Raw genomic sequence first — 15,871 nt, 5'->3', positions numbered from 1 at the left:
ATTATAAAATTTTAAGATTATACTATTCATCCAAGTATTCAACAAGTCTTTCACAATTTATTGAAAAAATAAAATACAAAATAAAATTTATCTATTTTCTGTTTAAGTGAGAATTGCAACCTAAGCGGGTCTAAGCAGACTAGTTAGACGCCTAGATAGGTCTAGGCGTAATATTTTAATTTTTCAAATACCTAGTGATTAATTGATGCGATGGTCAGCCACGTAGCGCTTAAACAGAGCTTATGCCACACTAGGCCGGAATTTTTAAAATAGTGCTTGAAAACAAAATACCCCAAATTTACCCCAAATAGAATTCAAAAAAAAAAAAAAAAAAAAGAAAAAAAGAAAAAAGAAAACAGAAAAAAAAGCAAATATTGAAGTGCTTGGTAATTTGGTCCCAATTTCATGTGCATTTCAAAATCCGGAGCTATATATACCCTCTCACATTTCTAGCTCACCCTACTTCTGCTCAATTTCCACCATCTCTGACAGCCTTGAAGAAACACAGCGACATCCAAGCCTTCGTCTTCGGCTTGATCTTCTTCCCGTCGCCGCCGTCTTCGATCGTCTTCGTTCGTCTTCGTTCGTCTTCGTCTTCCCCTTCAAGGTAATTTCAACTTTATTTTTTCAATTTCTGCGTTTGAATTTCTAATTTTTATTTTTGTTTTTGTAAAATTGAGTTTGATTTGTAATAAATGAGTAGATTAAAGTTGATATGTACCTGATCTTGAAAATTTGTTGCCGATTCTGGTGTTTATGTGATTGTTGGAGTTAGATCTTGAATGATCTTACTGATCCGTAATTTCTTTGACTGATCGATCTGTTGAATTGAGATTTTGGAATTTTCTTTGTGTTGGGGTTGTTTGGTTGTCTGATCTCGCCCTTATCTGTTAGGATCTAATGTTGGTGATCTGATTTTTTTAGATCTGCATAGTTTTGTATAAAAAATTAGATAATTATTAGAACTTTGATATGATTGGAAGTCCTTATGTTACTTGTTTAGCAAAAGGATTTGAACTATGATTGTTGAGATTTAAGTCGATGCAAGATTTTTGAAATTGACTGAAAGAAATAAAAAAAGGAAGTTAAATAACGGGATGCATGGACAAATTGATATCGAAAATTATTTGTGTTGTTTTGATATTTATAGGAATTAAATTACTTGTACATTTATCTGATTAGTGAACTAGTGTGGGATGTTGTATTGATTATGTATTTCCATTTGATTCAGGTTTGTTAAAGATGGCTTTGAACTATGATTATTAGAACTTTGACAAAAAAATTAGATAATTATTAGAACTTTGATATGATTGGAAGTCCTTGTGTTACTTGTTTAGCAAAAGGATTTGAACTATGATTGTTGAGATTTAAGTCGATGCAAGATTTTGAAATTGACTGAAAGAAATAAAAAAAGGAAGTTAAATAACGTAATGCATGGACAAATTGATATTGAAAATTATTTGTGTTTTTTTGATATTTATAGGAACTAAATTACTTGTACATTTATCTGATTAGTGAACTAGTGTGGGATGTTGTATTGATTATGTATTTCCATTTGATTCAGGTTTGTTAAAGATGGCCGATGGTGAGGACATTCAACCCCTCGTTTGCGACAATGGAACTGGAATGGTGAAGGTACTGCATCATTTCCTTGCCCCTTTTGAATTTAAGTTAAATCAAAATTTTAATTATACTTGTACCTGAAATGAAGTCTTAGTTATACCATTTTGTGTATTATTATGCATGTAGGCTGGATTTGCTGGTGATGATGCTCCCAGGGCTGTGTTTCCTAGTATTGTTGGTCGCCCACGACACACAGGTGTCATGGTTGGTATGGGTCAGAAGGATGCCTATGTAGGTGATGAAGCACAGTCGAAAAGAGGTATCCTTACCTTGAAGTATCCCATTGAGCACGGTATAGTGAGCAACTGGGATGACATGGAGAAGATCTGGCATCATACTTTCTACAATGAACTTCGTGTTGCTCCTGAAGAGCACCCAGTTCTGCTCACAGAGGCTCCTCTCAATCCTAAGGCCAACAGAGAAAAGATGACCCAAATTATGTTTGAGACCTTCAATGTGCCTGCCATGTATGTTGCCATCCAGGCTGTTCTCTCACTTTATGCCAGTGGTCGTACAACAGGTTCGAATCAATGATTTTCTGAGCATGATTCTTAATATATTTTCCAATTATTCTGGCATTTACGGAGTTCCTCCTTGTACAGGTATTGTGCTGGACTCAGGTGATGGTGTGAGTCACACTGTCCCAATCTACGAAGGTTATGCCCTCCCTCATGCCATCCTTCGTCTGGACCTTGCTGGTCGTGACCTCACAGATGCTTTGATGAAGATTCTCACTGAAAGAGGGTACATGTTCACCACTACTGCTGAACGGGAAATTGTCCGTGATATGAAGGAGAAGCTTGCATATGTTGCCCTTGATTATGAGCAAGAACTTGAGACTGCCAAGAGCAGCTCGTCAGTTGAGAAGAACTATGAGCTTCCTGATGGCCAAGTCATCACAATTGGAGCTGAGAGATTCCGGTGCCCAGAAGTGCTCTTCCAACCATCCCTCATTGGAATGGAAGCTGCTGGCATTCATGAGACTACCTACAACTCTATCATGAAGTGTGATGTGGATATCAGAAAAGACCTATATGGAAACATCGTGCTCAGTGGTGGGTCAACTATGTTCCCTGGTATTGCAGACCGTATGAGCAGGGAGATCACCGCTCTTGCTCCAAGCAGCATGAAGATCAAGGTTGTGGCTCCACCGGAGAGAAAGTACAGTGTCTGGATTGGAGGGTCCATCCTTGCATCCCTCAGTACCTTCCAACAGGTGATGATCGTAAACTTATCTCTAAACCTTGTCAATGATATTTTGAATTCGTATGGTATGTACGTTTTCTTTTTGCTTGAGACTGATAAGATTCTTTTCCTTTTCAATGAATTAGATGTGGATTTCCAAGGGTGAGTACGACGAGTCAGGTCCATCCATTGTCCACAGGAAGTGCTTCTGAGTTCTCCAAATGGTTTTGATGGTGAGCTATTTTTCAATTTAGTTGGATTTTTGTGTCATGTGTCATGAAGTCAGTTTGGTTGGCAACGATGTGTTGAGGTGGGGTCACTCGAGGACGGGGTAGATTCAGATGTTGACTTCTCATCCACGCGAGAGATTTTGCTTGCAATGGCAAATGGTTCTATGTATATGTGGTGGGCAGAAAATCAGTCCAAAACCATCCTCGCCTTGCCTAATCATCGGTTCAACCATCTATTTCGGTAGGATGTTTGTAGCAGGAGAGTGATTGGGATGCTTTTCTTCGTCTTCCTTTTATTTCACTTTTGTTCTATATTTGACGGTCTTTTTTCATCCGGGAACATTAATATTAATAGTTTTTATTGTATCTGAAAGTTTATTGTAGCGTCAGTTTGTGGTCGAAAACTGGTATGCAAATTTATATTTAAATACTGGCTTGAAAGCTTGAGAGGAATCTGTTTTTCTCGTGTGCTTGCATTTGTTATTTCTTTGAAGGTTTGTCTTGTTGGCTTTTTGTTAGTTTGTCAGGGAATCGTAGGCCTCAAATGTTTTATATGGCATGGCATTTGCCAATTGTATGCGAGGCCTGCCACTTCCTCTTTATTTTCGATATACGGTCTTTAATAATGTTGTATTTTAGAAAGAAACGCTTCGAACTCGAGGCGTCATAATAAAGGCTGGTTTGGTATTGCTGTGCTTTGAAAAAAAGCTGCTTCTGCTGTGCTGTGAGAATAAGCAGCTGTGAAATAAAGCAGCAGAGTGTTTGGTAAACTTTTTTGTAAAAGTGCTTTTGAAAAAAAAAAACAGTATTAGAGTGTTTGGTAAACTTTTATGTAAAACAGATGTGAAAAAAAGCCAGTTTTTCAAAGCTAGGTTTTGCAGCTTCTTGTTTTTGGCTTTTTTTCATCCAAAACTGTGAAAAAAAGCTGAAGCTGAGTGTTTACCAAACACAAAAACAGCTCCCAGCTTTTTTTGATAGCAGCTTTTTTCAGAATCACCTCAGTACCAAACCAGGTCTAAGTCTGATGCGTCGTATTCTTTTATTTTCCTCGCTACAATTGGATGTCTCCAAGGGTTTGATTAGTCTGATTTTTTTTTTTTTTGTAACGAATAATGTTATGTTATTGAAATAAAGGTACGAGCGAGCTCCACAAAGGTATCCCTCATTTGAATGGGAGTATTAAAAGGCTTAATCCTTGATCAACCAGAATCAAGACAATTGGTACTAACATAACTCATTTCGGATTCAATGACGGTATGCCATTTCCTTGAGTCAGTGTCATACATAGGCTGAGGGTAGTCACAATTGTCATCTCTTTAATTTGCCTATATTAAGGAGTTGTAACTGGAGTCTTAAGAATTTGTGAGAACCATTTGAATCAAGTAATGGAAATGATTCAAATGGTTCTTGATTGTTTACATGAAGTTTTCTATATATCTATCTCCATCCAATCAAACGCGGGGCCCTCAACAACCAATGGAGCTCGCCTTCTACGGGACTGGGCCCATCTCCTTCAGCTGGCGTTAGGAGGACCCGCAAAAAAGTATCTAATTAGATTTCGTTCTTCTCCCTCGGAGAATTACCATGTTCATATGATGTCACTTGCCCTTGTTACTTTCAACGTAACTCTTTTAAAGTATTCTTGTTCAATGATCAAATTTAAGGAGACTTGCACACTTTTGAGGCTTTATTCATCTACTTGTACTCTTGAATTCTTTGTAAAGTTTTGCAAATGATTCAGAATCAGATTTGTTAGTTGTAAAATACACAATAGCCCAACCGATGAATGTCATGAATCATGAGACACCTTACGTTGAAAATTATGTATTGGCTAATGTATTCAAGTTCTAGGTGTCACGTCTTAGCAGAGTTAATCACAAGGGGAGGGAAAAAACAAGCGACGAACCGAAAAATTGAGTGAAAAAATTTAAAAAAACAAAAAAACGTCGAATTGACCAAATCGGTCAAACAGGTAACAAAACCGAACCGAACTGGTCTATTTCGGTCCAATTCTCAATTTTGTACTCTTCAACAACGAAATAAACCGAATGAACAGGTTTTGTAGAAATATGTTTATAGGCCCGACTACAAGCAAAACTATTAGTATAGGTCCAACTATAAGACCAAACCTTTTGGTCCTCTCCAATTAAAGGGCATTTGGTCAATATAAGCTCCAAAATTAAACAAAACAGTAATATAAGCTCCGAAATTAAACAAAACAGTACCAACAAACAGGCATTTTGAAAATGGGTGTACTTCAGCTCCTAGAAAGGCTAAAAAGTGTCAACTCCTGGGCACTGGGGATTTTTTTTTTCTTCATAGGATCCACTACTTGATGACATGGTGAAGTACTTGGTCATGCAAAAAAGTAATAAAAATAAGGATGTGCTATCCGCACAGCTCTTTTTAGAGCATTTTAATGGGAGCTTTTATCCTTCATGAGGCTGCTACATTTTAAGCCTTAGTGAGAAATTTCATCCTCAATGAGCTGAAAAATTGGGCTTGATCTACCACTGGCGCCATCAACTTCCTTTCTTGGATAACATAAAATTGGGTTACATCTAGCCCCAAAAAGCAGTGGGTCCTACAAAAGAAGTAGCAACCCATGTGAGCAAAATTCTACCACTCTTCCTCCACTTGCGAATACACTTATACTCTCATTTTATTCTTTTTAAATTTTGTTTTTCTTACATATTTTCTTGCAATTTGGCTAATATATATAAAGCCGGAGGCTCAATTTGATGTCATCGGCTTTGACAAAAAGAATTGGACGAAATTGGCCCTTAGCCAAAAAAATTCAAAACTTGCCCAAATTAATATATCAAATCATGTAAGGGTAAGTTGGTAATTTGGTCATCATAAAATATAATATAAATATAAATGGGGAGACAGAAAAAAATAAAAAAAATGAAAGGGAAGAGAGAAAAGAATAAACAAATGACAAATTTGATGGTGCCCACGTGATGGGAGAAGAAAATATAATAAAAAATAAGAAAAACCATGAATATTGTGTTCAAAACATCTTAAGAGGTGCGTAGCGCATGTGATAAAAAAAGAAAATAACGAAATAAAAAAATATTGAAGCAATTCATGCATATAAATACATTAAAAATGTTTAAGTCGCGTATAGCGCGATGTGATTCAAAAAATGCCTTTTGCACGCGGTTGTTTATTAAATATTATTTCTCAAATTTTAAACACTTAAGAGGTGCGTAGTTCCAGTTATAAAAAAGTCTTTTGCACGCGCATAATATTGTGATTCAATTAGTTATCAAATGATCATTTTTTTTTAACAAACGATGTTATCTACACTAAGGGGAGGGAGTGGGCTTAGCCTCACAATGGGCTAGCAATCAGTTGTTTATTAAATAATTTTTTTCTTCTAATCTTAATGTAAATTCAATAAAATGTAAATGGAAATTGAAAGACCGCTTTTTTTTTTTTAATATGGATTTAGCTGCTTTGATTAGTTAAAAGACTGCTTTTATTAAATGTATTTCTTATTTGTCACACCCCGACCGAAATCAGGGCGTGCTGGTCGTCATGTGAGGGTGACGTAGCCATGTGCACAGTGCGGAAGCAAAAGATAATAATAAAAGTACGAATAAATAAAAACTAACTACCAAACAGAGTAGTTAACATACAAGTGCAAGTGTAAGGGTGAAAAACAATATTCAGAGCATAGAAAGCCTAGTGCAGTCCAGAGGAACAACACTAACTAAACACACCCAGAAGTGGTCCTACACTTGTGAGCCACCAAAAGAGCAACCCAAACTAGAACCTGGAGGGGCGCAAAATAGAAAGTGTGAGTGGGCAAAAACAAAGCTTTTCAAAATCATTTCATTATCAAAAGTTCTAACCCCTCGCCGTAAAATCTGTATAGTTCCCAAAAAATAGAATATACACATATATCGAAAACATGCTCAGAAAATATGCCATGTCGAATGCCTCCACATAAAATGTAAGTAATCCAGGTAATGTCAATCAATGCAAGTAACAAGACAGCCGGAGTCACCTAACGTGACCTGTACGGTTGAATCTAGAGCTTAAATCCTCAACTCACTAACTATACCTGCCCACGAGTCGGAACCACCTAAAGTGGTCTGTACGACAGGACTGGGTGTAAATAAATACGCTGAAGTACTACGATCACGTGAAGACTGGGTGAAAAATCGCGGGTCACCTACGAGTCAAAACCACCTAAAGTGGTCTGTACGATAGGACTGTGCACCTAACTTGGATCCAAGATGAGCGTGTGGTGCGGGAGGTGAACATCACGTGAAGGATTGTGCCCTACTATGGGCGGGAGCACTAACACCGGGGGTGCGGGTTATGAGCTCTCTATATGCAACTACTAATGCATAAATAAATAGGCAACGCTATGCATGACATTTTAAAACATATAAACATTCTATATCATTTTCTGGGAAAAACCACAAGTATATAGGTATATACGGAAAAACCAAAAGCCCACTCACTGATAGGTGGAAGGGTCGTAACCCCCTTGTCTCGAGTGACTGCGCTCGTCCTCGGGATAGGTCTCACCTATATGCGAAACAACTATAAAAACGTCAATTAAAGCACATAACCAAAATTAGGTAATAACTTCTCATACAATACTCAAATGGGGTGTATGAATACACCAACGTGATCTACTCAACCTCACGAACATCCCCATATTTTAAAAATAATTTTTCGATGCTCCACGCGTTGGCAAGGGCACTGCCCTACGCGCCCCCCAAGCGCGGCCACGTGCCAGGCACACTGACGGCGTCAATTAACACCGTTAGGAATATTTCGTTAAACCCTAACAGATTTCGTTAAAACTGATTGACGGCGTCAGAATATTCCGTCCAAACTGACGAAATATTTCGTCTTCTTCTCCAGCGAATCGCTGGTCGCCGGAAAACTGGGAATTTTTCAAATCTTCGTTTCTCACTCGTTTCTTCACCAATTTCTATGAAATTTGCACCAAGGGAAAACTGGAGATGAGTAGAACAACGTTATACCTGTTGAAACCTCAAAGATCACGAGATCACGCCGGAGAAATTCGAGAAAAATCTGCCAAATTTGCAACTCACGGTCCCGACGTCCAAATCCTTCCAACGAACCATCCCAAGCTTCCTAAGGACCTTACCAAGTTTCCTAAAAGCTTCAAATTCCTTGAAAAACAACATTGCACGTGTGCATGAACAATGACCAAATTGGGGATTCCTGGTTCGACATGAAATCGAAGGGTTCCTTACTTGAAATTGGTATGGTTGAACTTGTATGGTCCTCACGAACACAAAGGTATAATTTTCCACCTCGATCTGCAATGTTTTCATGGTTTTTGGGTCTTGTCCGTACGAAGAAAGAAGAAGAAGAGAGAGAGGTTCGAAACAGAGAGAGAGACAAGGGAGAAGATGATAGGATGAGGTGAATGTGTGGTCCAGATGCAACTAGCCAAACAACCAAAATAACCACACAAATGACAAATAACCACTAGGGGCAAAAACGTCATTTCACACCTATGGTACGAATAATTCGGGACAGGCTGTCACATTATTCATTTCCATCTATATTAATAAATACATTTAAAACATGTAAATCCCTTGTAGCATGCTGTGATTAAAAAAAAAAAACTCCACAAATTAAAATTTCAAATTAATTTAATGTTCATGGGCATTGGTGGGTGAAATTTTCAACTAATTTTTTTCAAAATTGTATAATACTAATTTACCAATTGGTGCTGTGACATCCCACATCACCTAGGGGAGTGATCCTTATATGTATATTCCCATCTCTACCTAGCACGAGGCCTCTTGGGAGCTCACTGGCTTCGGGTTCCGTAGGAACTCTGAAGTTAAGCGAGAAGGGGGCTAGAGCAATCCCATGATGGGTGACCCACTGGGAAGTTGCTCGTGAGTTCCCAAAAACAAAACCGTGAGGGAATGGTAAGCTCAAAGCGGACAATATCGTGCTACAGTGGTGGAGCGGGCCTGGGAAGTGATTCACCCCGGGCCGGGATGTGACAATTTGGTATCAGAGCCTAACCCTGGCCGTGGTGTGCCGACGAGGACGTCGGGCCCCTAAGGGGGGTGGATTATGACATCCCACATCACCTAGGGGAGTGATCCTTATATGTATATTCCCATCTTTACCTAGCACGAGGCTTTTTGGGAGCTCATTGACTTCGGGTTCTGTAGGAACTCCGAAGTTAAGCGAGAAGGGGGCTAGAGCAATCCCATGATGGGTGACCCACTGGGAAGTTGCTCGTGAGTTCCCAAAAAACAAAACCGTGAAGGAATGGTAAGCCCAAATCGGATAATATCGTGCTACGGTGGTGGAGCGGACCCAGGAAGTGATTCACCCCGGGCCGGGATGTGACAGGTGCTATGTAAATTGTTGTGTTGTACATGAAAATCAAATTATTTTAGAGGGCAAAGTCGGGGTTTGTATCTTTCAACGGATGAGATTGAGATAAGAGAATATGTTTCAACGAACGGTTCATAAGTGATGAAATCTAATTTTGTCACAACTTGAATTTTTTTAGGTTGAAAGGTTCATAAAAAAAATTAAGATAACACGTCCAAAAATCAACTTAAGAAAAGTTAACACAAAAAAAAAAAAAAAAAACAAGAAAAAATATTTCATAATCAAATTACTACATAGATAAATATATATAGCCCATATAGAGCCTGAAAGAAATAGCCTCTCATTGGGAGAGATTATTTTGTAAAGCCCCAAAGATTCATTGGAACTCTAAAATGAACTATATGCATAACATTTCCAGTCCCATATAGAGTCCCTCATAGGGGATGCTCTTACTTCTCACACATCCCTTGTTAATTTCTATCATTTGATATTCTTCAATTCATCGGATCTGACGGTTGAAAATTAGAAGGGTGTGTGTGAAGTAAAAAGGGATGTGTGAATATCACACCCCAAAAAATAAAGAAGAGGTGAGCGCTAATATTTAGCCCACCATTCTGTTATATTTTATTCTTGGGAGATCTTTAAGGGAAGAGATCACCATTTTAAAAAAAATGAGGATTACGTGTGGGCCACACCACATCAAACTTCAACATAATTGTCTATTTTTCAAATTGTACCTCATAGATCATTCTTGTAAAATATTAGCCAAATTGGAAATATTTGAGACATCCAATTGGGTTCAAAGAAATTAACAAACACTTTGTTTTATAAGAAACAACGAAATTTTATCGTGATAGTTAAATAGTCTAATAGTTTTGGATTGAATCAAATTTTTGTAAGGACGATCTATGAATCAAGACTCACAAAATAGACGTTTCGGATCATTGAAATTCGATGTGGAGTGGGTTTCACAACTAATCCTCGTTAGAAAAATAGGAATCTCTTTACATAAAGATTCTTATATGTATATGCTTTCCTAGTTTACCTTAATTATGTCAACTTCAGAATCTCCTGAAAACTTTTACGTGAGTTATTTTGAGATGCTGTGGTTATCAAATTTTATGGATAGCTCCCCCCTCTTTAATGTTAATCAAGCATTTAGTTGACTTTGAGGAGCACACTCATTTAGTTGCTGTCATCTTCTTAGCATGGCATTTCATGCCAAATGAGATAACCCATGTTCATGACACCGGCTTCCAGCTTGTGACTAATCTAGACAACCATTATCCATTGAACCATTGGACTCTTAGTTGTTAGGCTTCTTTTGCCATTGGTGGTAGCAATATAGGATTGGGCTTGTCTTGTTGAGGTTCTAACTATCAAGTTAAGTGGTTTATGTCATGTGTTGTAAAATTTCTTATTTTACGATAAATTCGAAAAACTATGAGCTATCACAGATTTTGCTCTCCAAATATCTTTCTATTTTCGAATCAAGCATGTTTATTTGGATCCTTTTGGAGTTATTATATATATGATCAATGAATTGTTTGAGATGCTCATGAAGCATGAGAACCTTAATGCTTGGTTATTCGAGGGATAAATGTATGGCACACGTGGACATTATAGCAAAAGGGCCAATATAGGGCTCACGCGGTGAGCTACATTTTATGAAGGATAACTGACATGTGAAGAGGCAAATGTAATATATATATATATATATATATATATATATATATATATAATTACGCGATATTTATTTTCTAGTGTGTAAAAGGGCATCGTTTGACTAGTATATTACATATTCTACTCACTGGAAGACAGTAGTTACTCATCCCTCACCTTTTTATTTTACAGATGAGTTATTTGGCAAGACAAAGTCTAAACGAACTAAGACTATGTTAGACGTGGGCTTTGAGAGTTTTATTATTTTTTTACACTTGTAAGGATGTTCAAGTTATTAGAAGTTTTATTTTTATTTTTAATTTTAATTCGCAAACCGGGCATGGGGTTTAATTTTCCACCGTCCCCGGTTATGAGGCGCGACTCTCTATCTCTATTTCTCTCTCAAACTCTCTCGTCTTTGTCACTCTCCTTTTGGTTTCAGCGTTTCGTTGTCAACCCACCGTTCTTTGCTGCGAGGTTTGCACAAAAACAGCGGCGCAACCACTGTCAAAATGGTCGCCTTCCTCACCACTTTGCCGCAATGTTGCCAAAATTGAAACAGTTTTCGGTTTCCTTGTCTCAACGCAGTCACGGTGCATCATCGATCCATCAAAACTGAGAATACTGAATCGAACCGAAATTTCCGTTTTTGGTTAGGGTGAGTTTCGATTTCTTTGCGATCTTTTTTGAGGTTTTGAGGCATCATTGCTTTGTAAATAGTTAATGCTACCCCATTGTCTCTAGGAGATGGGGAAAACTAATCGGACTGTAATAATCCGACTGTACATGGACAACGAACCATATTATTGTCAACAAAAACGATTCATCTATCTTTTAAAGTTACAGAGTTCGAATTAAGTTCTTTAATGCAATCTTTGAATTTCCGACTAAGATAGGTGTGTGAAGAAGTATGTGCCAATTACTTTTGGAGAGATCTTTGGTCACATTTTGAATATGAAGCACTTTCTCTTCCTTCGTCAATCTTCCACTTTTTATTAGTTCATTTGCAACAATAGAAAAGATGTATACTAGTGCAAAATCAAATATTTCAGTAGAAGACTAACAATTTTGAATTATTAAAAAAACAAATTATAATAGCTTCAAAAGGTGTGTTCTTGAAACTTGCAACACAAGCCTTGAGCCCTTCCAGTCTCTATCATTTCTGCAAAGAAAGTATATTCCTTTGGAGTTATTTTGCCTTCTTCTTTTGACTTCTCCTATGACTACAATAGTCATGGTCCCCAAACTCCTAGTTTCTATTGAAATTTATTTTAATTGTGTTGTACCACACATCAAACAATTTGGAGAGATTATGGTCATAGTTTACGGTCCAAATTACAATAAACTTTATAAACTATTTAAAGATGCAAGAATGAAGTCATTGGCTAGTTTCCGTCTAGTAGAGTGGTATAGCACTCCAACACTAATGATCCAAAATTATTGTTAGCTTATAAATCCGGACTTCTATCCTTTATATCTTAGTCTTAACATGATTATAGACATCCAAGAGTTGTTGGTAACAACTCTATCCTTTTTTCGTACAACTATTTGAAAGTGAAGAATCATGGCACATGAACTGTTCATGTACTTGTGCTAACTTTGTAAGGTCCTTGTTCATAGAACAAATGATTAAACACTTGTGTCTATGTTCGACAAAAAAAAAAAAAAAAAAAAAAATCACTTTCGTCGATGTATTCCTCTACATGTTAGATGTATCTAACATGTTCTAACATGTTCTTCAATGATACATTATCACAAGAAAGAATATAAGGATGTGACTACTTGAGTACATGTCTAATCCTTTTAAGACAATCTTGGGATTATTGGACAAAGTTAGGAAACTTTAATTCAGACTTTTGTATGTCATGTTTTGGATAAAGTGTATTCAATATAGTGGTGTATTAAATAATGAATATAAATTTAGATTGATTTTATAGCCTTTTGATTTGGGCCTTTAAATCAAATAGCACCGTCCATTATTTTTGGTAAACTTCATATTCCTCAAATAGAATTTGAGAGTTTTTGTTGGATACTCTTATTGGGGTATGGGAGGCTCAGTATTACCAAATCCACCTCATCATAGAACACATTCTTGCTCATTCACAACTCTTGTGATTACTCATCTTATTTGGCTTCTAAAGAATCGTTGCCTCATAATATCTTCTTATTGGACTTCATTCACTTAGTTAAGTCTTACCCACCATGTTACTCTCTATAGGGGTTCGAGCATTCAATCAGCTCGTTATGAACTACCATATAAATGTTATCTCGTGTACCACGCAAGAAGTGGTCCAGGTCCACCGCTTCCAAAGACATTAAGAGAAGATAAAGGGAGCAAATAGCTGCTTGCCATGGTAAATCGTCTAAATCGAAGCCCCGAAATAGAAAGCCAAAGCCATAACTCAAAAGTTGAAAGCCAAGGGCAGAATTTTCAAGGATAATAAGGAGGCTAAGCGTCCATGTCACCACTGTGAAAAGATGGGACTTTGGAAGAGAAACTACAAAGAATATCTGGTCACCCTAAGTGAGAAACCTTCTGAAGATATGGAATTCATAATCGATATTCCTTAAATTATTAGCTTATGTTTTAGAATGTAAAAAGTATTAGTGTGAATAATATTTTCATTGTTCCTATTGTAGGAGCAAAGAAGAAGAAGCAAGCAGTGGAGTAGAGATGACTAATTCATGACAGCATCAAGAGTCCCAAGATAAAAGATTAAACAATGGTTGTTTTAATAGTTTGGATTTGAATTATTTCATGGATGATGATTATTTAAGGGATTTTAATATTATTTGAATATTGTTTGGAGTTTGAAGGGGTGACTTATAATCATTTATGAGTTATTAAACTGAAAAAGGTAGGACAAATTGTTGTCCATATCATACAAATTTGTAATTTAGATTTTAAGTAAATTTTGAAATACCCTCGAAGTATTGTCGAAATTCCCCTATTAGGGTGTTCGTGTTTCCTTGTTTGAGTAGTGGGAGTCCTCGATTTCTAATTTTGAATTTAGTCCAACTCAATCTGATGTGAATGCCTTAGTAGAATATCACATGTCTCTTGGTGTGTTTAGTGAATGGAACTTATTCCAAACACTACGAAAAGTTTCGAACCCCTTTTAGTCATCGTGTCAAATTTCTTGTTCGCAATTGCATCCTGATGGAGGGGTCTGTACAAGAGGTTTACCTATTTTGGTCTGTGGACACGGTATGCTATTTATCCCTAAAATCAATCAGCAAATATGTCAATAATTTACACCAATAATGATTTCTTTACTAATAAAATTGCCAATTACTTTAGAGAATTGTTATTAGCACTCCAAAAATCTCATTCTACACTCCTCTCACAAGTGTATTTTTCTTTCTAGTTATAGAAAGTTCGGAGTGCAAATTGTGATTTTTGGAGTGCCAGTAACAATTTCCTTACTTTAACATCTCTAAATTACAACTTTAACATCTCTAAATTAAAGGCATTTGCAAGTGGCATTCTCACGTAGCGATGAAAGGAATGTTGCTCTTGTACCGCGGCGTGGTTCGAATCCGTGAGTTCTTTAATCTAATAAATTTATCGTTTGATAAAAAAAAAAAAAAAACAAAGGCATTTAATTTGACAATAACTACGGAAAATAATATCAAAAAATTATTTGAAAATAAAAATGTAACAAATCAATGAAAATAGTGGAATTAAATGCTTATATATGATAAATATGAGCAAATTGTGTGCCTAGCTACTAGTCGTGGAGGGTAAAATAGGTAAGCAAAATTCACTCCAATTTTGTCGAAACCCTAAAATGACTCATCACCTTAAAGAAACGGAAATTTAACTTACGTGGAATGTTATCAAATGGTTTAATTTGAAGATATGCAAATTTTTAGTTTTCACTAAATCATGCCTTCAAAATGGGGCTGAAATCAACTTTTTGTTGTGGCCTATGTTAAACTAAGGGAAAAGAGAGAGAAAGCACGGCATGGAGAGAAAGAGAGATGAAAAATAGGCTTGAGGAATTCTATGTGTTATTCTTCAGACCTTGTGCCTTTATTTATAATAATGAGAAGAGAAACTTGCATCCCCAAGGAATACAAAGTTTAATAGGAAAGATCTTCTAAATTCTAAAGGATTCCTAATCTATCTCTACATAGGATTTACACAGTCATACATGTATCAGAATGTATATCACAACACTTCCCATTGAGTGTGCAAATACTGAAGTAGATGGCGCTTTAGATCTTCAGGCAAATGTAGAAGCAGTTGATGAAGTTGTCTTGTCTAGCCGGCACAAGTAGCGAATAAGAGTCTCAAAACAAACGGAAGAATGCATGAGTAGTATAACTCACAAAACCTTACTATGGTAAAATCCAAGGTGGGATAAAAATCCATTGTCTAAGGAGAAAAGTAAGAAGTTTCATTAAGTCAAGACTAAATGTCTTCTGGATGAAAGAAGAGTATTCACAAGGGTATGATCAACTCAGGATGGGTGCCTCGTTAAAACCTAGTCAGGTAGCAAAAATCCAGTGGAAAAAATGCTCCTAAGCATAGGGAAAAATAGTACACTAATGTCAAGTGAGTATACTTTTGGATACTTCTCCTGAGTTTCACAAAACTTCCAAATGAGAACTACAAGCAATTGCTAATGAGAAAGTTGCGCATACCAATTTCTCAAACAAGCTTTTGGAAGCTAGATTTCGGTGGTGATGTCATGTAGAGGTCGTCAAGGTTGCCTTAGGATAGGATTGCTTGACTTCAAACTTCTGATGCTCATGCTAATGTAAACACAATATGCTTGGCGTTGTCTTCATGGATCGTTGTTGGGACT

At 36.9% G+C, this 15,871-nt stretch overlaps 1 protein-coding gene across 1 annotated transcript; it reads left to right on the top strand.

Annotated features, from left to right (window-relative positions):
* The first annotated feature begins 465 nt into the window (after positions 1-465).
* Positions 466-3,491, top strand: LOC125473976 (actin-7). The gene is made up of 5 exons (XM_048577403.1): positions 466-607; positions 1,565-1,635; positions 1,750-2,143; positions 2,226-2,839; positions 2,955-3,491. The coding sequence occupies exons 2-5, from the start codon at positions 1,576-1,578 to the stop codon at positions 3,018-3,020; spliced, it is 1,134 nt and encodes a 377-aa protein (XP_048433360.1). The 5' UTR covers positions 466-607; positions 1,565-1,575; the 3' UTR covers positions 3,021-3,491.
* The last annotated feature ends 12,380 nt before the right edge of the window (positions 3,492-15,871 follow it).

This window comes from the organism of the source record quoted next, unplaced genomic scaffold (genome assembly GCF_019419815.1).
Source record: "Pyrus x bretschneideri cultivar Hongxiangsu unplaced genomic scaffold, Pyrus_bretschneideri_v1 Contig111, whole genome shotgun sequence".
Taxonomy (NCBI): Eukaryota; Viridiplantae; Streptophyta; class Magnoliopsida; order Rosales; family Rosaceae; genus Pyrus; species Pyrus x bretschneideri.
Note: the sequence above shows the minus strand (reverse complement) of the source record. Positions and strands in the feature narration are given on the sequence as shown.